The 23,785-nt window shown below is 42.5% G+C and overlaps 1 protein-coding gene across 2 annotated transcripts; it reads right to left on the bottom strand.

Moving 5' to 3' along the window:
- Nucleotides 1-9,091: 9,091 nt before the first annotated feature.
- On the bottom strand, nucleotides 9,092-21,820 carry LOC109895270 (secretory carrier-associated membrane protein 5-like). 2 transcript variants are annotated; one of them, XM_031830817.1, is made up of 7 exons: nucleotides 21,459-21,820; nucleotides 20,839-20,894; nucleotides 18,878-19,003; nucleotides 15,531-15,687; nucleotides 15,161-15,262; nucleotides 14,494-14,611; nucleotides 9,092-14,294 (listed from the first exon to the last, which is right to left on the bottom strand). In XM_031830817.1, exons 2-7 carry the CDS (start codon nucleotides 20,843-20,845, stop codon nucleotides 14,103-14,105), a joined length of 702 nt encoding a protein of 233 aa, XP_031686677.1. In that variant the 5' UTR covers nucleotides 20,846-20,894; nucleotides 21,459-21,820; the 3' UTR covers nucleotides 9,092-14,102. The 2 variants fall into 2 exon arrangements, with proteins under 2 accessions (XP_031686677.1, XP_031686678.1); XM_031830818.1 differs by having other exon boundaries at nucleotides 11,124-14,294; nucleotides 18,878-19,000.
- Nucleotides 21,821-23,785: the final 1,965 nt, after the last annotated feature.

Below are 23,785 nucleotides of genomic sequence, written 5' to 3'. Positions count from 1 at the left end.
CTGTGTGTAGTTAACCGAACCTCTCTGCCCAGTCATTGCCATTTTACCTGTTGTTGTTTTAGCTGATTAGCTGTTGTCTCACCCGTTGTTGTCTTAGTTAGCTCTCCAAATCAACACCTGTGCTTACTTTATGCCTCGATGTATGTCTCTCTCATATGTCAATATGCCTTGTATACTGTTGTTTAGGTTGGTTATCATTGTTTTAGAGCCCCTAGTTCCACTCATTGCAGAGGTAGCCTGCAATTAAAATTTGATTTGATTTATACCTCTGATACCTCCTTTGTCCCACCTCCCACACATGCGGTGACCTCACCCATTATAACCAACTTATCCAGAGATACAACCTCTCTTATCATCCCTCAGTGCCTGGGCTTACCTCCACTATACCCGCACACCACCATACCCCTGTCTGCACATTATGCCCTGAATCTATTCTACCATGCCCAGAAATCTGCTCCTTTTATTCTTTGTCCCCAACGCTCTAGGCGACCAGTTTTGATAGTACCCTCATCCTACTCCTCCTCTGTTCCTCAGGTGATGTGGTGGTAAACACAGGCCCTGCGTGTCCCCAGGCACCCTCATTTGTTGACTTTTGTGATCGAAAAAACCTTGGTTTCATGCATGGCAACATCAGAAGCCTCCTCCCTAAGTTTGTTTTACTCACTGCTTTAGCACACTCTGCCAACCCAGATGTCCTTGCCGTGTCTGAATCCTGGGTTAGGAAGGCTACCAACAATTCTGAGTTTTCCATACACAGCTACAACATTTTCCGTCAAGATAGAACTGCCAAAGGGGGAGGAGTTGCAATCTACTGCAGAGATAGCCTGCAAAGTTCTGTCATACTTTACAGGTCTATACCCAAACAGTTTGAACTTCTAATTTTAAAAATGAACCTCTCCAGAAATAAGTATCTCACTGTTGCCTGCTATCGACCCCCTCTCCGCTCCCAGCTGTGCCCTGGACACCATACGTGAATTGATTGCCCCCCATCTAGCTTCAGAGTTCGTTCGGTTATGTGACCTAAACTGGGATATGCTTAACACCCCGGCAGTCCTACAATCTAAGCTAAATGCCCTCAATCTCACACAAATCATCAAGGAACCCATCAGGTACAACACTAAATCCGTAAACATGGGCATAGACATAGACATTATCCTGACCGATTTGCCCTCCAAATACATCTCCGCTGTTTTCAATCAGGATCTCAGCGATCACTGCCTCATTGCCTGTATCCGCTATGGGTCCGGGGTCAAACGACCAACCCTCATCACTGTCAAACGCTCCCTAAAACACTTCTGCGAGCAGGCCTTTCTAATCGACCTGGCCCGGGTATCCTGGAAGGATATTGACCTCATCCCGTCGGTCGAGGTAGTTTCCTCACCATCTTAGATAAGCATGCCCCGTTCAAAAAATGCAGAACTAAGAACAGATATAGCCCTTGGTTCACTCCAGACCTGACTGTCCTTGACCAGCACAAAAACATCCTGTGGCGGACTGCAATAGCATCGAATAGTCCCCACAATATGCAACTGTTCAGGGAAGTCACGAACCAATATACGCAGTCAGTCAGGAAAGGCTAGCTTTTTCAAGCAGAAATTCGCATCCTATAGCTCTAACTCAAAAACGTTTGGGACACTGTAAAGTCCATGAAGAACAAGAGCACCTCCTCCCAGCTGCCCACTGTACTGAGGCTAGGTAACACGGTCACCACTGATAAATCCATGATGATCGAAAATTTCAAAAAGCATTTCTCAACGGCTGGCCATGCCTTCCTCCTGGCTACTTCCAACCCCGGCCAACAGCTCCGCCTCCCCGCAGCTACTCGCCCAAGCCTCCCCGGCTTCTCCTTCACCCAAATCCAGACAGAAGATGTTCTGAAGGAGCTGCAAAACCTGGACCCTTACAAATCAGCTGGGCTAGACAATCTGAACCCTCTCTTCCTAAAACTATCCGCCACCATTGTTGCAAACCCTATTACCAGCCTGTTCAACCTCTCTTTCATATCGTCCGAGATCCTTAAAGATTGGAAAGCTGCCACGGTCATCCCCCTCTTCAAGGGGGTGTCACCCTAGACCTGTTATAGACCTATATCCATCCTGCCCTGCCTATCTAAAGTCTTCGAAAGCCAAGTTAATAAACAGATCACTGACCATTTTGAATTCCACCGTACCTTCTCTCTGTATATATCAATGATGTCGCTCTTGCTTCGGGCGATTCCCTGATCCACCTCTATGCAGACGACACCATTCTGTATACTTCTGGCCCTTCCTTGGACACTGTGCTAACTAACCTCCAAATGAGCTTCAATGCCATACAACACTCCTTCTGTGGCCTACAACTGCTCTTAAACGCTAGTAAAACCAAATGCATGCTTTTCAACCATTCGCTGCCCACACCCGCCCGCCCGATTAGCATCACCACCCTGGACGGTTCCGACCTAGAATATGTGGACAACTATAAATACCTAGGTGTCTGGCTAGACTGTAAACTTTCCTTCCAGACTCATATTAAACATCTCCAATCCAAAATCAAATTGGCTTTCTATTTCGCAACAAAACCTTCTTCACTCATGCCGCCAAACCCTAGTAAAACGGATTATCCTACCGATCCTCGACTTCGGCGATGACATCTACAAAATAGCTTCCAACACTCTACTCAGCAAACTGGATGCAGTCTATCACCGTGCCATCCGTTTTGTTACCAAATCACCTTATACCATCCACCACTACGACCTGTATGCTCTAGTTGGCTGGCCCTCGCTACATATTCGTCGCCAGACCCACTGGCTCCAGGTCATCTATAAGTCTATGCTAGGTAAAGCTCCACCTTATCTCAGTTCACTGGTCACGATAACAACACCCACCCGTAGCACACGTTCCAGCAGGTATATCTCACTGATCATCCCCAAAGCCAACACCTCATTTGGCCGCCTTTCCTTCCAGTTCTCTGCTGCCAGTGACTGGAACGAATTGCAAAAATCGCTGAAGTTGGAGACTTTTATTTCCCTCACCAACTTTAAACATCAACTATCTGAGCAGCTAACCGATCGCTGCAGCTGTACATAGTCCATCTGTAAATAGCCCATCCAATCTACCTCCCTCATCCCCATACTGTTTTTTAAATTTACTTTTCTGCTCTTTTGCACACCAGTATCTCTACTTGCACATCATCATCATCTGCTCTCTTATCACTCGAGTGTTAATCTGCTAAATTGTAATTATTCGCTCCTATGACCTATTTATTGCTTACCTCTTCATGCCTTTTGCACACACTGTATATAGACTTTCTTTTTTCTACTGTGTCATTGACTTGTTTATTGTGTATTGGCTTGTTTGTTGTTTACTCCATGTGTAACTCTGTGTTGTTGTCTGTGTCACACTGCTATGCTTTATCTTGGCCAGGTCGCAGTTGAAAATGAGAACTTGTTCTCAACTAGCCTTCCTGGTTAAATAAAGGTGTTCTCAACTGGCCTACCTGGTTAAATAAAGGTGTTCTCAACTAGCCTACCTGGTTAAATAAAGGTGTTCTCAACTAGCCTACCTGGTTAAATAAAGGTGTTCTCAACTAGCCTACCTGGTTAAATAAAGGTGTTCTCAACTAGCCTACCTGGTTAAATAAAGGTGTTCTCAACTAGCCTCCCTGGTTAAATAAAGGTGTTCTCAACTAGCCTACCTGGTTAAATAAAGGTGAAATAAAACAAATAAAAAAATTGAATCCTTCGGAATGAAAATATTTCTCATCTCCGGAGGACAAAATGTCCAATATTTCCTGTGTCATCCCCATGGGTGTTATGTTCCTCCTGTTTGTCCCTGTATTACCCTGACCACTCTGAGGGGACTTCCTCTCTGTGATGGCTATTTGTTCAAGCTGCTCTCAGCCTTTTCCTTACGGTACACAGACACTTCTAAAAAAGTCCTCCAGATTATTGTGTGTGTGCGTGTGCGAGTATGTGTGTGTGTGTGTGTGCGCGTGTGTGCGCGTGTGTGCACGTGTGTGTGCGTGTGTGTGTGCTTGCTGGAAAGAGAGGACAGGGTAACAGAATACACGGCAGTGAGTTACTGTACATCATTTGACATCAGCTTTATTATTGTAATTTTAATTTTTTTTATTTAACTTTTATTCAACTAGGCAAGTCAGTTAAGAACAAATTCTTATTTACGATGACGACCTACACCGGCCAAACCCGAATGACGCTGGGCCACTTGTGTGCCCCCCTACTGTATGGGACTCCCAATCATGGCCGGATGTGATACAGCCTGGGGAAGGTGGGGAGGCTTTCCTAGGCTCTACGTTAAAAATGGACAAGTGTGAATGTAATCCATGTTATGGCATGAGATTCAGTTTGTGTAAACATTGGGAACACATTTTGGCCTCTAAGAACTCTCATGCTACAGGCGTGGCTCTATGGGGATCAACTGAGGTCTTATACTGCTTAGGCTCTAGGAAAGGAAGCAGTGGGTGTGAGGAGGGTCGATGAGGGTGATGAGTGACTTGTAAAATACACGGTGAGCTGTACAGTATTGCAGAGTTAAGTCTGAAATTATCTTCATTGTGAGGGTGTCATAGACCGTCACTCAGGACAAAGTTGAGATCCATTCACACCCATAGGAGAGGTACAGGACAGCTTACAGTCCTAGAGATCAATCTATTAAAACTCCCACGAGGCCAGAGGGAGTGGACAGGTAATTGATGTATCTAATAACCAGTCACGGAATACTTAATCATGTCATAGCTACATGGATCTTCATTCCATGGCCTGTCTATCTATCTCTGCCGGTCTCTGACTGTCTGTCTCCTCTCCATCAATATTCATTAGTCCACCTTTGGTCTTTACCATCTTACTTCCTCTGACACAGTTACAAAGCTTCTAAGTGTTCTGACTTGGCCTTAGCATTCTATCCTTACTTACTCTCAGATCAATGATAGAACTAACTAGCTACAAGCTCACTAAGCATTCCAACATCATTTGACCATAATTTGAGACAAGGCTTGAAGACATAACTTGAGACTGCTCTACTCCCCACTCAAGCATTCTCTTGGTGAGGATAATTCAATTGAGAGGAAGGAGAGAAAAGGAATTATTATGCAACCAGACATTGCCAAAAAATAACCCCCAGACATGCGGTCTCATTCTGCAGAGCCTTCCTGCTGCACACATATTCTGGGGCACAACATCAAGGCCACAGATAATTCATCTTCTGGCTGTTACTGCGCTTTTCAAATTAATTCAATGAATAAAGGCTCACCTTCATTTTCAGGGAGGATAAACATGTTGCTCTGTGGTCAAAGAGAAAGGAGAGATTGTCTTTGGGAATGGAGGGAACAAAGAGCGGGAGAAGGAGAGATGGAGCATCCTGGTCTGAAATACTAGACGTAATATAGTACATGTAAATTCAGGACACTTAAATTAGCATGATATGTTACGTTTGATATGGTTGCATAAGAAAGAAGGTTACTTTAAACTTAAAGAGGGTGGTTGGTCTGGGTGAATGGGTCTGCATATAACGCAGCCCAACTTTAGCATTTGAGCTATTTAGCATCTTTGCAACTATTTACTACTTTTCAGCTACTTTTCAACTACTTAACATATTAGCTAACCCTTCCCCTAACAATAACTCATAACTCTAACCTTAACCTTAACCCCTAACCCATGTCCTAGATGACATTAGCCACTTAGTTAACCTTAGCGTTAACCACCTAGCCACCTAGCTAACATTAGTAACATGTACATATTGAAAATCGCAACATATTTACGAATTGCAATTCGTAACATATCATAGGAATTGTAATTCGTAAGATATCATACAAAATGGATGATGGACATCCACAAATTAATACATGCCAGTGGAGGCTCCTCAGAGGAGGAAGGGGAGGACCATCATCCTCTGTGAATTTCATACATATCAAAATAGCTAAATATAAAAAAGTTATCCTTTTTAGTTAAAACTATACTAAAATATATTTACATCATCACCAAATAATTGATTAAAACACACTGTTTTGCAATGAAGTTTCTATAGTAGCCTCAACAGCACCATGGTGTAGCTGGAGGACAGCTAGTTTCTGTACTTTGACTTGAATAAAGAACCTAAGAGGCTCATGTTTATCACCCCCTTCCATAGACTTACAGAGTAATTATAAAAACTTCTGGAGAATGTCCTCCAACCTCTCAGAGCTCTTGCAGCATGAACTGACATGTTGTTCAACCAATTAAAGGTTCAGATAATTAATCTAGTACTGAAAGCTATCTAGCACTGCAGTGCATAAAATGTGGTGAGTAGTTGACTCAGAGAGAGAAAGACAATAGTTGAACTATTCTGAGCAAATTCATTTCTTTAAAAATTCAAGAGAAACGAGAGAGAGAGATTTCGTTTGATTTTTTTCACTTTCACTTAGCTAACAAATGCAGCTAGCTAGTTTAGCATACTCAAACACCCGGCTCAAACAGAGAGGGATGCTATGTTAGCAAGCTGGATATGGCTATCCAACACTGGAACTCTTCCAAGTCAAGGTTTTGGTTTTCTTAATTTACTGCTTGGAGCGGGTTGTTGACAACGATGTAGGTTCATGAGTAGTGGTTAGTGGTTATGATATGAAGGTTTGGCTTCGAAAGTTTTTTTTGTCTGGTCTCAGACAGCTGATGTGTTGTGCACTGAAATCCACAAGCGAAGAGAAAAGGTGAGAGGTGGAGAACACATAGTTATGAGAAGGAGTTCTACAACAAGCAAAATTATTATGCTGTTTGTATGTGGCTGCTATGAAAGTGAACTGTGTTTGCATGTGATCAAGGATTTAGTAATTCCGCCGATTCTGTTGAAAAGCATTTCTTAAACGGAATGAAATGGGGATAAACATACAGGAATTTGTCCAATAGAAAGTCTCGATTTCAACTGTTGGTCTAATGATTACACCTTAGATCAGCTAGATGCAGGCAAGCATGTGCAATATGGTATTGAATGTGTCACTGTCTGTCACCTTGATTATTCACATTTTTTGTACACCTATATTGTACACTTTCATTCATAGGCTAGATTGTAGCAACCTCATGATGGGTATAGTGAAAATTCAAGTATCATGTAGTAGCCTAAACCTGTCGATGTTACATTGAGCTGGATGAATGAAATATGAATGACAGTCATCCAATATGCTATAATATAAATAAGGCCATGCTCATAAAAAAATGCAATCTCTCACCTTAAAACCTGTTCCTGCAGTGGGCTAAATCAGGTTTCTTAAACAAATCTACTTTGAAACAAAAGTATACACCACACACACATGGTTATGGGCTTAACAAAAAGAAGAGCTCTGTACCATGTCAGATATACACTGAATGTACAAAACATTAAGGGCACCTACTCTTTCCATGACATAGACATACCAGGTGAATCCAGGTGAAAGCTATGATCTCTTATTGATGTCACTTGTTAAATTCACTTTAATCAGTATAGATGAAGGGGAGGAGACAGGTTAAAGGAGGATTTTTAAGCCTTGAGACAATTGAGACATGGAAAGCATTGGAGTCAAAATGGGCCAACATGGGCCAGCATCCCTGTGGAACGCTTTCGACACCATGCCCGACGAATTGAGGCTCTTCTGAGGGCAAAAGGGGGGTGCAACTCAATATTAGGAAGGTGTCCTTAATGTTTTATACACTCAGTGTAGAGTTGACATGTTTTTAAATGTTGAGTTTACATCCCAATATTACAGTTTATATAAACCACAGAATAAAATATATTTTAAAAAAAAGTTTGACATAGAAACACTGGATTTTCTGTACAAAAAATATTAATAACATTCCACCCATGAGGCCACGAGAGGGCGCTTTGGTGATTCGACTGCAGGAAAGGGTTACAGACTGCTACATACCATACCTGATACATACCCCTACAATACTTAGGGATAGATCCAACAGAGTAAACGGAAATCCGGGACACAAATTAGTATAATATTTAACCTGGATTTCCGTTTCCTTGTTGCATCTACCCCTGAGTCCAGGTTGGATGGAGAGAAAAGGAGCAATGACTGAGTGGGCACAGTGTAAGTCAAGAAGAAAAAAAACTGTTTCCATCATTTGAACAGTGAACTAAATGATGTTCTGATTTACATGCAGCTGCAGTCACTGGCTCATTTGTTTTGATAATGGCTCATCCTGTCTCATCCTGTACATATTTTATACAGAGCAGAGTGTGCCGTATATATCTGAGATAACAAACATCTCACTTTTTGTGTTAGCGCTCTGCATCGAAAGCGATGGGCGTTATAGGAGGCTGGGAAGCAGCTTGAGTAGTAGACTGACGACACACTCGAGTGCACAGCCTGACAGTTTAAATGCCTCGTGCCTCATCTCTGAAACATCTGGCCCCGTTTTGGTGTCTGAGGCAAAGATGTATTCTTCTTCAAACTTGGGTTCTCTCACTTTCTCCACTCATCAGCTTTAAGGGGTATGCAAATGTCTCGTTCCTTCATATCCCTGGGAGTCCGAACGACTGCACGGCTGCAACAACAGGGCAATACATTCTCATTAAGGCTCCCCTTCTTTGAAAGGGGAAGAAATTGAATTTGGGATATTCGTGTTTATGGTCCCAGACAATTGAAACTAATGACCGGATGTTCAGAAGGCAAGGTAGGACTCCCCCAGTTAGTGAGGGATATATCTGTCTGTATGTATGTATATACAGAATGTCTGCAGACGTCATCCTCCCAATGGGCTCCATAGGGAAAGCTGATGAAGTCAGCCACAGGGAGTGATGGTGCCTCGGCTGCAGCCGCCAGCGCCACTCTGCCCTGCGTCTCCCATCCTCTGACAGCACCATATTTCAGTGGACTCTTTCTACACGACAGCCTGTACTGTCCCTGCCTCCTCTGGGTGTCAATGGGACGCCTCCCATCATCAGATGGGTGATTTCACATCCTGGTGGCGGCAACAGTCTTTTCTGTAGCAGAGTAACGTGGCCTGACTCCAGACAGCTTGGTGACCCCTCCTTAGTTCTTGGCTGGCTGCTCTGATCCATCTCATGATGTGCGTGAGAAGATGAGCTGGGTTGGAAATTCTTACCACATGATCACTGCTACTCTTGGAGAGAGAGTGTGTGTGTGTGTGTGTGTGTGTGTGTGTGTGTGTGTGTGTGTGTGTGTGTGTGTGTGTGTGTGTGTGTGTGTGTGTGTGTGTGTGTGTGTGTGTGTGTGTGTGTGTGTGTGTGTGTGTGTGTGTGTGTGTGTGTGTGTGTGTGTGTGTTTGCCTGTGTCTCCAGAACACATCATGTTAAGTTACACTCAAGAAAATAAGAACAGGGATGCCTGTGGATTTGCCATACTGCCTTCTGTGTGCCTTCTACTAGCCATTAATCACTCTGTTAGTTAACCGCTGAGCTGCTGATGTATTTATCTTAATGAGCAACTAAATGAGAGAAACCAAAGTCTGGACTTCCAAGAGGCCTGGTCTACAAGGCCAACTGAGACCAGGTCACACCTAAACTGATCTTCAGCTCCACCATGTTCCAGGTGACTCACCACACGCCTGAGTGATCCCAGAGAGTCCAGGTTTGGTTTAGGTAAGTGACCGCAGACACACACCTCTAAGAGCATGGTTTAGCAGTAGCCAGGGTGTGATCCCTCAGCCCCGGTCCCTGGGAGTGTTTAGAACAGCCTGAAGGGGAACTCTCTGTCTGTCTCTCTGCTGACTGGTAGCACATAAAGCCCCTCTGTGTTCGGCCTGCTCCAGGACATACACTGTGGCCTCTGTGTGGACCCCCCTCCTTCTTCACACTGCCCTCCACAGCCCTCTCCTCTCATGTAAGCTTGACTGATCATGGGGAAGAGATGTGTTTACTGTATGAGGGAATTTTTAGCAGTTTGCCATGGTGACTATAATCAAAATATTGAAGCTGGAGGGGGATACACAGCCAGGTCAAAAGTTAATGCCGACACATTTTGAGGAATGGCTATTGACTTTATGTTGTAAATTCAACACCGAGAGCAGTTTTCACATCTTCGCTAAGACCTGGGTGAGATGTTGCTAAGCTGAGTTCCTGGTATAGTCATGTCTACTACACTATCATGAAAGACAAAACAATGTGTTAAAAATAGCAACTATCTAAATACTATTGATGTTACTAAATGCTTATAACATGCTGAGTATGATATGCACTATCGCTATACAACCTTAGTTGTTTATGAATCAATGATGCAATTCCAATGCTGCCAACCATCACTATTTCATATTAACCAGAATGCATCTATCTGACTTGTTCTTTCATAAAACGTGGGCCCAATTCAACAGATGGCTTTTCATGTTTATACCAATAACAGGGCTGGTCCGTGACTGCTAGTGGGTCCTCTGGGTGCCTATATCACTGTGTCATTTCTTCTCCAGCTCCTCTGAGTGATTCTATCACTCTCAACACAGGGAGAGCGGGAAAGCAAGGGGACATCCAGAGATAAATCCATTTAAAGGGCTTTTGAATCTAATCTATGATGAGACACCTTCTCAGAGGATGTCCAGGGTGAAATTGTGCTCAGTAAATTTGAGTTTACCAAGAGTAAAGTTATTAGCCAGACAAGTAAATGCTGGCCATATCACTTTTATCACCTTGACTATCTGGGATTTCTTTCTGTTTGTGTTCAGGCCTGTGTATCTGGGGAAATCACACACTGGCAGAGGAGAAAAACACAGATCGTATACTGCCCCCAGTGGACAACTGGTTGAACAGTTTAACAGCGCACCCCTCACTCACACTGGATCAACACTGCCACCTATAGGCAGTCTCTGGATGCACAGGCTCACACTAGGTTTTCTTACTAGAAAGAGAATAAATGTTTCTTGGTTTCACATGTTGTGTTTTGGAAAGTATTTCAACATCATATTTTAATTACGAAATGCAAATGTTTGATTAAAACGAAGAATTGCAACAAATACTTATTTTCCACCATAATTTGCAAATAAATTCATTAAAAATCCTACAATGTGATTTTCTGGATTTTTTTTCTCATTTTGTCTTTCATAGTTGAAGTGTACCTATGATGAAAATTACAGGCCCCTCTCGTCTTTTTAAGTGGGAGAACTTTCACAATTGGTGGCTGACTAAATACTTTTTTACCCCACTGTATATATTCAAGGCATAAAATGGAATAGAGTTTGTTTAATGTCCGTAAGGGAAATCAAAACATAAAACGACAAGACAACATTTTTAAATGTACGTAACAATTACACTTTAGAATAAAAGTCCTCTTCTAACTGTGCTTCAGAATACTGTCTAGTTGTCTCTCCAAGATGACCACGCCATCTCACATGATCAGCATAAGCATAAGGGGGATATCCCACTGGTTCAATGATCTCCCACACATTTAATGACATGGACATGACAAAGAAGCAACAGCATCTGCTGGTACTGTGTGAGCTGTGGTGGTTGCACATGAACGTGAATACAGCTACTTGAGGGGTTAAGGTGCCTTGGTATATATAGATTAGGCCAGATTAGTGATCTAGCTAGAACATGAACTAATGAACACCTGGGAAACACTGTTTTTCTACTGCTCTCTCTCTCTTCTTCCCTCAATAGGAGCCCATTTAGGTCATTTTCAAACCCCTACTACCCCAGAGAAAGTGGCACCCATACCATGCCATAAATGTCTCTCTTTCCCCTACAGCTTAGAGCACACTGTAATGTGTTCACGGGGACCGCCTGCTCAGCCATCTGCCCCTGTGAGAGAGAGGTGGCAGGAGGGCAGTATGAGCCAGGCTGCGGCTGACTGGAGCCCACTTAGATGTAAGGCTCTATCTCTCCCTTCCTTCCTGGTCACATGTAGCTATTACCTGGGAACAGGAGGAACCATTGAGCTGTTGACTGAATACTGACTGAGCTATAGACCTAAAGTCTACCGTATGGATAGACAGACGTCTGAGCGCAGGCAGCTTGGATATCAGGGATTTTCTCTCATACAAATAAAAGGGACCATCGGCGCCCCTCTGTGGTCAAACAATCGTACAACAAGACATACAATGCAACGCTGCTGTCTAACATTGTCAACCCTAGACAAGACGTTAACTACACACGTTTAAAAAAGAGCACCCTCTAAGACATGTAGAGATTCAATACAAAACACAACGAGAAATCCTAGCAATTAATTTATAGCTCACATTGATTCATTTACAATAGATGTTACATGTTTATCTAAAGCAGGGCTCTCCAACCCTGATCCTGGAGATACCCTCCTGTAGGTTTTCCTTCCAACCCCAGTTGTAATTTACTTGATTCAGATGATCAACCAGCTAATTATTAGAATCGGGTGCGCTAGATTAGGATTGGAGACCTACAGGACGGTAGCGCTCTCCAGGAACAGGCTTGGAGAGCCTTGTTCTAAAGACATTTTGTACAAAAGTCCCCTAAAAAGAGTTCTGTGTTTTGGTACGCATTCATTACTTCATTCATTACTTCTCAAACTTTCAGAAGAAAGTCCCATTTCCATGACTGTGGATAAATGCGACTGGCCTGTAATCTGTCAGCTCAGGCCTAGGAGCTGGTAGCACACAGTTATCTCTCCATTGAGTCTCTTTAAAACAGTCTCTGAGTCAGCCCGATGAAAGATATCAACGTACACAGTGAGCCCCAGGGACATCAACACCAACGTCCAGGTTAAACTCCTCAGTATTAAATCAAAACAGGACTATGGGTTCATTTTAAATACATATTATATAAGCTATCAAAAACATACACATGGACTTAAAGGGAAAGGTTCACAGTGTTTATAGCTCTGCTTTACCTGAAAATAATACCCTGATGGCTCAGAGGAGAGTCCGTTTTGGTCAATCAGCTGGCATTCACTAGTATACAAAGTAATACATTCTTAAAATACATATTTATTACCAAATACGCTATCTCCTACTGTACATAAACACTCCTGGTAAAATATTAAAGTTATCCCAGTGCTACATTCTGTAATAAACCGTTTTTATCCGCTTTGAAATATCAGTAGATTTAAAAAATAAAAAATAATAAATTTAAAAGTGAATAGTATTGCACTCAAACACAGTCTTACATGGCTCTCTTCCTACAGCCAGTGGCTACATTTATTCACAGCAAAACCTAGACTCCAGTAACTTACTGTGAAAAATATATATATATAATTGAGATACTATATCATGAGCATGACTTTACAAGTCATGAGCAGGAGGAGGCTACCAAAAACCAAAACCGAAGATCATAGAGGAGAGGATAGTGGGTGATCAGAATGAGCTCTGACGCACAGAGTTGGTGCTGTGTGCATGTGGCCACAGGGCCCTGCTAACACAGTGACATAAGATAGGGACACGTCTTTGATGTGACACATCAAAGCAAAGCAACGGAAGCAGGAATATGACATCACACAGTAGAAACCAGTTACTGTAGTTCAGTGGAGATGCTGAGAACATGAAATGTCTTTATGGGTGTTCAGAGTCAGCTGGTAGAGTGTGGAAGTGTAGTGTAGTGCCCTATAGCAGGGGTATATCGCTAGCAACAATAGAATAAATGATTACAGCAGAAAAGAGGAGAATATCTTCCTTCTAATGATGTCGACATTATTTCTTAACTCCTAATATTAAGCAAATGACACTTATTGGAGCCAATTACACTCACCGGAGTATCTGACATCGGCTACCAGTGCGTCAAGTGTCGCTGGCTGCTTTTAAGCTTTCTTGGCTTAGACATGCATTTTTCCAAACATATGTGTATGTTACACAAACTACCTTTGTGTAACCAGCTAAACAGCAGCTCTTAGTGTGTTTGGAGTTACCTTTCAAGCTAATAGGCTATGTTAGACTTCCTTCCCCAATTACAATAATGAAAAACAATCCTATTCATTTTTGAAATGTTGATTACTTCTCCTTGACATTATCATTCACTTGATGCTAAGAAAAGACAAGTGAGAAGAAAACAAATCACTAACGTATGATGGGGGTCCCTGGGTTGCTGGTGTGCCTGGGAGAGGGTCCCTGGGCAAAAAAGGTTGAAGACCCCTGCCCTATAGAAAGAGCTGTTGTGATAAAGACACACTTTTTAGGGGATGGGATAAACAGATACCAAACTCCTGCTCCTGCTTTGACAAGCTTCCCTCCACTTTATCCCCTACATCTGGTTGTCATTGTACTGTGGGGTGTTGCTGGAGTACTGCTGATCCGGAACCATGGCCCCCGTGGCGGCTCCCATAGCTGCCTGCTGCGCTGCCTGCTGGATGTGGGGGTTCTTCCAGGCCCCTGTGGTCCACTCCTCCTGAGCCTTGCCTATGCTGCCCCCGCTGCCACGGTAGAAGTTATGGACCTGGAGAGAGGGAGCAGTGGGACGACAGGAAAATGTCAGGCTGCACATAAAGATGACAGAGAGCAATGGAGACCTTTGTTGCTGCCCTATGCACCAGCCGGCACAATGGGCATGAGTGACTGACATAAAGATCACCATACACATCCTCATGCTCTACGTGTCCCATGGTTGTGACGGAACACAAATGATATTAACTTGCCTTGGTGAGGGCGATGAAGGACAGCGTTGCCGTGGCAGTGAAAAAGAGGGTGGGGATGAGCATCAGCAAGGCGATCCAAAGGTTGTAGCTGAAGAAAGAGATGGTGGCCAGCCAGCCGCTGAGAGATGTAGAGAAGAAGAAGACAGTTACCTTTTGCTCGTGTACACTGAGTATACCAAAAATTAGGAAGACCTTCCGAACATTGACAGCGATCATGATCACTTTATGTAGCAGGCTAATATCATGGATCAGCCTTAAAAAAGTTTGATATCCCACATATAAAACCATCCATTTCTGAATGTTGACATTTATACACTTTATGGAAGCTGCCATTACAATTATATCTGCTAATCAAAGTGAAGCCAGGTGACATTTAGCCCTTAACAGCCTTAAACTCAGACAGAATGACAGAGTCATAAATGTCCTGAGTGAGGCTATTTCCTGACTGTCATCTATTGCATTGTTAATGATATGACAGGATGTGGTAATGTAGGAGGTTATACTGCTGTTGTTTTAAAGACATAAATGTTTTGGCTAAACATTTGTTGGTAACACAATAACTTTCATGTATAATACATTATGGAACATTTCTAAGCATTTATACATGTGTATAATCATTTATAATGGGCTTATTATTGAAGGTGATTTGAATGTGTAAGCAGTTTACCAGTTTCCCCAGCCTGGGATCCCTATGCACTGGATAATACTGATGCCCACCTGGGCCATGAACACAAAGAAGAACGCCATGAAGTTGAACGAGCTGTCAGTCCTCGGAGAACAACAAAAAGGAATTGTAAATACACGGACACACAGGACATTATACAGTGTGGTACTTGTTAGATTTCTCTTGGCAGTAACTGATTTCCCTTGACTGACGGTATATCCCTATGATCAAGCATAATGGTGTCATAGTAAGACCAGGGGGAGGGGTTTCCTGACCATTTAGCCTGATCAAGAAAAACTATGGGCCCTAGTTACAGCTTAAAAGGATCTAGTGGTACTTGGATACCTTATGGATGTGTATGAAATCCACTTACTTGAAAGCCTTGTAGATGGGCCTGAACCAGCATGCATAGGAGCAGGGGGTGAAGAGAATCAACCATATGATGGCCATGCCAAAATTTGTCACGCCCCCTCCACCCAGCATCCACACAAAGCAGCCCGCCAAATTCACAGCCAGGGTGATTGCATACACTATAAAACACACCACCAGGAGAACACACTGTTATACACACCAGTAGAACAATGCCAAAGTATAATACAGTATAACCCCAGTCAGGGAACCAGCTCTCAGATAAATGTGCACATTCTGTCCACTCCGGTTCCTTGGGTGTCCTTTCTGCAGATGTCCATATTTTCTTTCTCTTCTCTGTTTTGCTCTAAGTCTCAGTAATCTAGCAAACCTACTGTTCTTAAGAACAAATTGGTTGTAATTTAAAGCACTGTGTGAGCTAGAGGTTCAGTTCCGGCCTGCTCCACAGAACTGCCACAGGCAGCCAATCAGCTTCAATTACTGGTCCACAAAGGGAAGAGATATCCCTTCATCCAAGCTACAAACCCAACCAGAGCTATAATAATAGACTCATTAAGTGATTAGTCTTTTACAAACCCAACCAGAGCTATAATAATAGACCCATTAAGTGATTAGTCTTTTTTCCATCTCAGGCAAAGAAACAAAGTGAAGGATAGAAGTATTTTAATTGGTTAAGTTGAGCAAAGAATACCTTTGAGTTTTCTGTACAATTCTGTCTATTCTTGACCAATACATCTAATGTGACAAGGGTGACTATTCAATGAGGTGAGTTTAAGGGGTTACATTTTAGAATGACTGAAATCATAGACACATAAACTCATAGAAACATCAAACATGCAGAGCAAGCACAACATTCCATCAACACTGGATTTGGTGTATAAGTGCAAACACAGAGGTACAGAATACATGTTTACATGTTTATCACTTAATGGGGGGGATCTGCAGAGAGAATAAAAGATAAGTCATTAAATATGAAGAAGGAGCAGCGTATGCATCATCCCACGGGCGTGGATGACAGACACACTAGTGAAGGCAGATACTCAGTGAATTTCAGGAAAATGTCAATAGTGAAACAGTAGAAAAGTGATCCTTTTTAGATAAAATTATACGAAATATATTCACGTCACTAAATAATTGATTTAGTCCATGCTCGTGCTCATAACAAAAAAATGCTCTTCCCTCATCTTAAACGGCACCGACCACCACCGACATACACATACAGTGCCTTGCGAAAGTATTCGGCCCCCTTGAACTTTGCAACCTTTTGCCACATTTCAGGCTTCAAACATAAAGATATAAAACTGTATTTTTTTGTGAAGAATCAACAACAAGTGGGACACAGTCATGAAGTGGAACGACATTTATTGGATATTTCAAACTTTTTTAACAAATCAAAAACTTAAAAATTGGGCATGCAAAATTATTCAGCCCCCTTAAGTTAATACTTTGTAGCGCCACCTTTTGCTGCGATTACAGCTGTAAGTCGCTTGGGGTATGTCTCTATCAGTTTTGCACATCGAGAGACCGAAATCTTTTCCCATTCCTCCTTGCAAAACAGCTCGAGCTCAGTGAGGTTGGATGGAGAGCATTTGTGAACAGCAGTTTTCAGTTCTTTCCACAGATTCTCGATTGGATTCAGGTCTGGACTTTGACTTGGCCATTCTAACACCTGGATATGTTTATTTTTTAACCATTCCATTGTAGATTTTGCTTTATGTTTTGGATCATTGTCTTGTTGGAAGACAAATCTCTGTCCCAGTCTCAGGTCTTTTGCAGACTCCATCAGGTTTTCTTCCAGAATGGTCCTGTATTTGGCTCCATCCATCTTCCCATCAATTTTAACCATCTTCCCTGTCCCTGCTGAAGAAAAGCAGGCCCAAACCATGATGCTGCCACCACCATGTTTGACAGTGGGGATGTGTGTTCAGGGTGATGAGCTGTGTTGCTTTTACGCCAAACATAACGTTTTGCATTGTTGCCAAAAAGTTCAATTTTGGTTTCATCTGACCAGAGCACCTTCTTCCACATGTTTGGTGTGTCTCCCAGGTGGCTTGTGGCAAACTTTAAACGACACTTTTTATGGATATCTTTAAGAAATGGCTTTCTTCTTGCCACTCTTCCATAAAGGACAGATTTGTGCAATATACGACTGATTGTTGTCCTATGGACAGAGTCTCCCACCTCAGCTGTAGATCTCTGCAGTTCATCCAGAGTGATCATGGGCCTCTTGGCTGCATCTCTGATCAGTCTTCTCCTTGTATGAGCTGAAAGTTTAGAGGGACGGCCAGGTCTTGGTAGATTTGCAGTGGTCTGATACTCCTTCCATTTCAATATTATCGCTTGCACAGTGCTCCTTGGGATGTTTAAAGCTTGGGAAATCTTTTGGTATCCAAATCCGTCTTTAAACTTCTTCACAACAGTATCTCGGACCTGCCTGGTGTGTTCCTTGTTCTTCATGAGGCTCTCTGCGCTTTTAACGGACCTCTGAGACTATCACAGTGCAGGTGCATTTATACGGAGACTTGATTACACACAGGTGGATTGTATTTATCATCATTAGTCATTTAGGTCAACATTGGATCATTCAGAGATCCTCACTGAACTTCTGGAGAGAGTTTGCTGCACTGAAAGTAAAGGGGCTGAATAATTTTGCACGCCCAATTTTTCTGTTTTTGATTTGTTAAAAAAGTTTGAAATATCCAATAAATGTCGTTCCACTTCATGATTGTGTCCCACTTGTTGTTGATTCTTCACAAAAAAATACAGTTTTATATCTTTATGTTTGAAGCCTGAAATGTGGCATAAGGTCGCAAAGTTCAAGGGGGCCGAATACTTTCGCAAGGCACTGTATCTAGTTAAACCAGAACACCCTCCGTCATTCTTTGTAGCTGTGGTGGATGAAGACAACCCATGTGGCATGGGAGAGGTTAACTGTCAGCTCCCGTGTGTTCACCACAATGATCTAATCTAAACAGTAGGCTACACTGGAGAGAGGGCTACATAGAAAAACTGCACAGAGGGGAAACTTGTTTCACACTATTGTGGCTTCCTGAACCGTACTGTCCTGGCACACTTATTTTCCTTTCACACGTTCCTTTCCAGCAACTATGGTTGATGAGTAATCAGGCCAGCGCAGTGCAGCTTGGCTTGGCTCTCTTGGCTCAGCTCAGTAGTGTGAAAGAAGTATAACAGTGCAATAAGAGATCATAACCCCTAAATATGTGGACTCTATAACAGAGTGGCTGACTAGAGTTGTTCTAGTATGGGCTGTGGGTAGTGGGCAGTGGCTAGTGGGCTGTGGGTAGTGGGCAGTGGCTAGTGGGCTGTGGATAGTGGGCAGTGGGCACTCACAGATCCACAGGTGGTAGAGTCTCTTGCACATGGTGCGATGCTGTTCAGGGATCTCCTCGTCAAAGTCCTGGTAGAAACATGGCTGCAGGGGGATGAACCCCGGTATTGGAGGGAAGTTATTCTCTGCTGGAGAAATGACAATCATTTCATGAGTCAATAATACATCGGTAGCATTTGCAGGTGTGTCATGTTAGGCTAGATACAGTGCCTTGTGAAAGTATTCGGCCCCCTTGAACTTTGCGACCTTTTGCCACATTTCAGGCTTCAAACATAAAGATATAAAACTGTATTTTTTTGTGAAGAATCAACAACAAGTGGGACACAATCATGAAGTGGAACGACATTTATTGGATATTTCAAACTTTTTTAACAAATCAAAAACTGAAAAATTGGGCGTGCAAAATTATTCAGCCCCTTTACTTTCAGTGCAGCAAACTCTCTCCAGAAGTTCAGTGAGGATCTCTGAATGATCCAATGTTGACCTAAATGACTAATGATGATAAATACAATCCACCTGTGTGTAATCAAGTCTCCGTATAAATGCACCTGCACTGTGATAGTCTCAGAGGTCCGTTAAAAGCGCAGAGAGCATCATGAAGAACAAGGAACACACCAGGCAGGTCCGAGATACTGTTGTGAAGAAGTTTAAAGCCGGATTTGGATACAAAAAGATTTCCCAAGCTTTAAACATCCCAAGGAGCACTGTGCAAGCGATAATATTGAAATGGAAGGAGTATCAGACCACTGCAAATCTACCAAGACCTGGCCGTCCCTCTAAACTTTCAGCTCATACAAGGAGAAGACTGATCAGAGATGCAGCCAAGAGGCCCATGATCACTCTGGATGAACTGCAGAGATCTACAGCTGAGGTGGGAGACTCTGTCCATAGGACAACAATCAGTCGTATATTGCACAAATTTGGCCTTTATGGAAGAGTGGCAAGAAGAAAGCCATTTCTTAAAGATATCCATAAAAAGTGTCGTTTAAAGTTTGCCACAAGCCACCTGGGAGACACACCAAACATGTGGAAGAAGGTGCTCTGGTCAGATGAAACCAAAATTGAACTTTTTGGCAACAATGCAAAACGTTATGTTTGGCGTAAAAGCAACACAGCTCATCACCCTGAACACACCATCCCCACTGTCAAACATGGTGGTGGCAGCATCATGGTTTGGGCCTGCTTTTCTTCAGCAGGGACAGGGAAGATGGTTAAAATTGATGGGAAGATGGATGGAGCCAAATACAGGACCATTCTGTAAGAAAACCTGATGGAGTCTGCAAAAGACCTGAGACTGGGACGGAGATTTGTCTTACAACAAGACAATGATCCAAAACATGAAGCAAAATCTACAATGGAATGGTTCAAAAATAAACATAAGTGTTAGAATGGCCAAGTCAAAGTCCAGACCTGAATCCAATCGAGAATCTGTGGAAAGAAATGAAAACTGCTGTTCACAAATGCTCTCCATCCAACCTCACTGAGCTCGAGCTGTTTTGCAAGGAGGAATGGGAAAAAAAAGCCAGTCTCTCGATGTGCAAAACTGATAGAGACATACCCCAAGCGACTTACAGCTGTAATCACAGCAAAAGGTGGCGCTACAAAGTATTAACTTAAGGGGGCTGAATAATTTTGCACGCCCAATATTTCCGTTTTTGATTTGTTAAGAAAGTTTGAAATATCCAATAAATGTCGTTCCACTTCATGATTGTGTCCCACTTGTTGTTGATTCTTCACAAAAAAATACAGTTTTATATCTTTATGTTTGAAGCCTGAAATGTGGCAAAAGGTCGCAAAGTTCAAGGGGGCAGAATACTTTCGCAAGGCACTGTAATATTGTTTGTATGGTTGGTTGGTTGATGAGAGCCAAACCATAAAGTAAATGACTTTCATCGAACACCATGATAATGTACCAAAACATATGCATACTGTGTGTCAATTTAAATAGAATGCAAATCCTTACCAGCCATGACTGTTGATTTTATTGTTCAGATTGTTTTGGTCCTCAATCTCTTGAACCTACAAATAAAGAAAGTGTAGCTTTGTAAATGCAGTCATTCTGAAACTCAGTACCAATCAGCTTTTGCACTCACTGGTGAAATGTATTTGCACATTACATTAGTAGGTCTAACACAATAATTGAACAAAGACTACTGACAGAAAGAGATGGATCAATTATGTCAGTGTGCAGCTTATGTGTGACACCACTTGTGACATACTGTAGCTATGCTTTTATCCAGTGTTTTCAAGATCTATAATCTCAACGTTGTCACTTGTCACATTCGACTGAAGAGATTTGCTGACACACACACACACACACACACACACAGAGAGACGTGTTGGTGGCATCGGCTCAATGGTGACTCTTCAGGGTTTAAGAACTGGGATCCTTCCGGTGTGCGAGTAAAAGTGGAGACTTACTAAATCAGTCTTCATAGCCTAACATTCGTGGTATTTTGATTTTAATTAGCTGAATAGACCGATATACTATCGGTACTCGCTTCAAATCAACCCGCTATCTTTGAAATTAGTGCTATCCTGATAGGGATCAACAGACTTCCATTGGAAACATAATCTGCTTACCTCCTCCTGTGCTGAGCGCACTGTTGCTATTTACAATGTCCTGTCCCTCGGCTGCATGCTGTCAGTTCCACCACATCGAATATGAGGAATGACAAAGCTTGATAATGAAGAGATAAAGTAGAATAAATCACTGTTATTTCACTTTTTATACGAGGTCGTGGAAGTAATGCATCTCCAATGCCGTAGCTGTCCTATCATTGTCCGTGAATCTGCTGTCCCATCAGTCCTGACCAATAGGCACACTGCTCTCTACTCGCGATTTAGGCATCTTAACATTATTATCCAATCGCTATCTGGCTCTCCCTTGTTCCATGGCGGCTGCTCTCCACGGTGCTGAAGTTAATAGCCCTCTGTCAACAGAGAAAGCCATGTCATCAGTGACCTACTCTGGTGTTACTGGTGCGCTTCATTTTACTCATTCACCAAATGAATGTTTATGAAATTAATCAAATACGGGATTATTAATCAATAATGATCAAGTAGTAGGTATTTTGGTTAGTCATTGGCATACAATCTTTCACTTAATGTTTGATATTCATATGCAGAAATGATGGTCAGCAATTACGGTCTGTCAGGGGTCTCATTTATACTGTTTGATAGGGGCCATAGGGTTTATGGGCAGGGCAAACATTGTTTACTGTTTATTAATGTATTCCATCAATAATGTACAAAACAGGAGGGGGTGTTAGCCAGCAGATGGCAGTGTTGATATTGGTTGGTTTCTGGTTTGTCAGTCAGGAGGTTCAGTTCAGCACAGCTTTACTGGTTGGAGTTACAGTATCATCTATCTATACCAGTGGTTCTTAACCTTGTTGGAGGTACTGAACCCCACCAGTTTCATATGCGCATTCACCGAACCCTTAATTGGAAAAATAAAATATGATTTTTTTTCAAATTCAAAACATAGGTATATATTTTACTGGTGCACAAAATGAACCATGCATCAACATCACTGTGTTCAAAGAACAAAATCATCAAAACATGATTTTCACACAAAAACATAAATGAATATTTACTGCAAATCAGTGTGACTTCTGCTGTTGCCTTTCAGAGACCAGTTCAGAAATGTGCGGCTTCACCTTGGCAAGTGCCACTCTCATGTCATTTTCACAACAAAGTCTGTTCCTTTTCTTCGTTTTTATGTCCAGCATCCTCGAAAAGGATTTGCTCGCAAAGATATGTTGTAACAAACGGTATGAACATCTCCAGAGCTTTCTTAGCAATAACAGGGTACGTTACCATTTGTTGACACCAAAACGTTGAAAGCATTGTTGTTCTGAAGAGTTGCTGTTGAACCTGGCTCTGCTGAATTTCAATGATTTCATCGAGGTATTCATCATTGACATCTGTTGTCTCAACACTAAACGTGAACGGCTGTCTCACCCATGCTGGATATGACTCTCTTGTAGGGAAGTATCAGTCGAGAGACTTTGCAAGCTCATCTAAGTGCGTGGCAATTGCTTGCTTCAGTTCAGCGGGTACAGAAATGTCTCCGATTCCAGATACATCTTCGATCTTACTTACACAGTTATCCAGCAGGGGAAAGTTTGCGAAGTTATCGCTCTCTGTTCGTCGTTTCCATTACGGTAGCTTTTTTTGAAAAGCCTTCAGGTTTTCCTCCGCTTCGATGATCTGGACTCCACCGCCCTGCATCTTTTGATTGAGATGATTGAGAGCTGCGAAGATATCAGTCATGTACGCTAAAATGAGAATGAACTCAGAATTCTTGAAGCAATCTGCATGACAATGTTGGTGCTCTTGCAAAAACAGGGCTAATTCCACACGATTCAGCACCTGTCCCCGGGATAACCACCGAACGTTAGAATGGTACAGAAGTACAAAAGTACAGAAGTACAAAAGTACAGAAGCCCATTTCTTTACACAGCTCACTGAAGATGCGGTGCCTCAGAGCACTAGTTCACGCATTCCACTACAGTTAATACTACTGCCAGTTTTGGAGGCAAGGTTATTGTTTTGTTGACAACGCATGCCTGTGCAGAATACAATGCGTAACAATGATGTGTGGTGCATCGGCTTTCACTAGCGCACCAAAACCAGACTTTCTTCCCAGCATGACTGGAGCTCCGTCAGAACAAACTGCCTTAGTTGTTGTAAGAGGCTTACAAAATAAATCTTCCTTTATCACGTCGTCTTTCACATAGTGCACGAATACAGCAAGCTGGCTTAGATTGGTGTCATGCATAGGTGTAATAGGTGGCAGGGAAGTCAGGCGCAGGAGAGTCAAATGGAGTGAAAAATTGAGTCTTTTAATAAAGTCCACGGAGTATGCTCCATAACACTAAATGTACATAAACAAACAAACATGG

This window comes from Oncorhynchus kisutch, linkage group LG8 (genome assembly GCF_002021735.2).
Source record: "Oncorhynchus kisutch isolate 150728-3 linkage group LG8, Okis_V2, whole genome shotgun sequence".
Lineage (NCBI taxonomy): Eukaryota > Metazoa > Chordata > Actinopteri > Salmoniformes > Salmonidae > Oncorhynchus > Oncorhynchus kisutch.
This window is presented reverse-complemented; position numbering and strand designations above follow the sequence as displayed.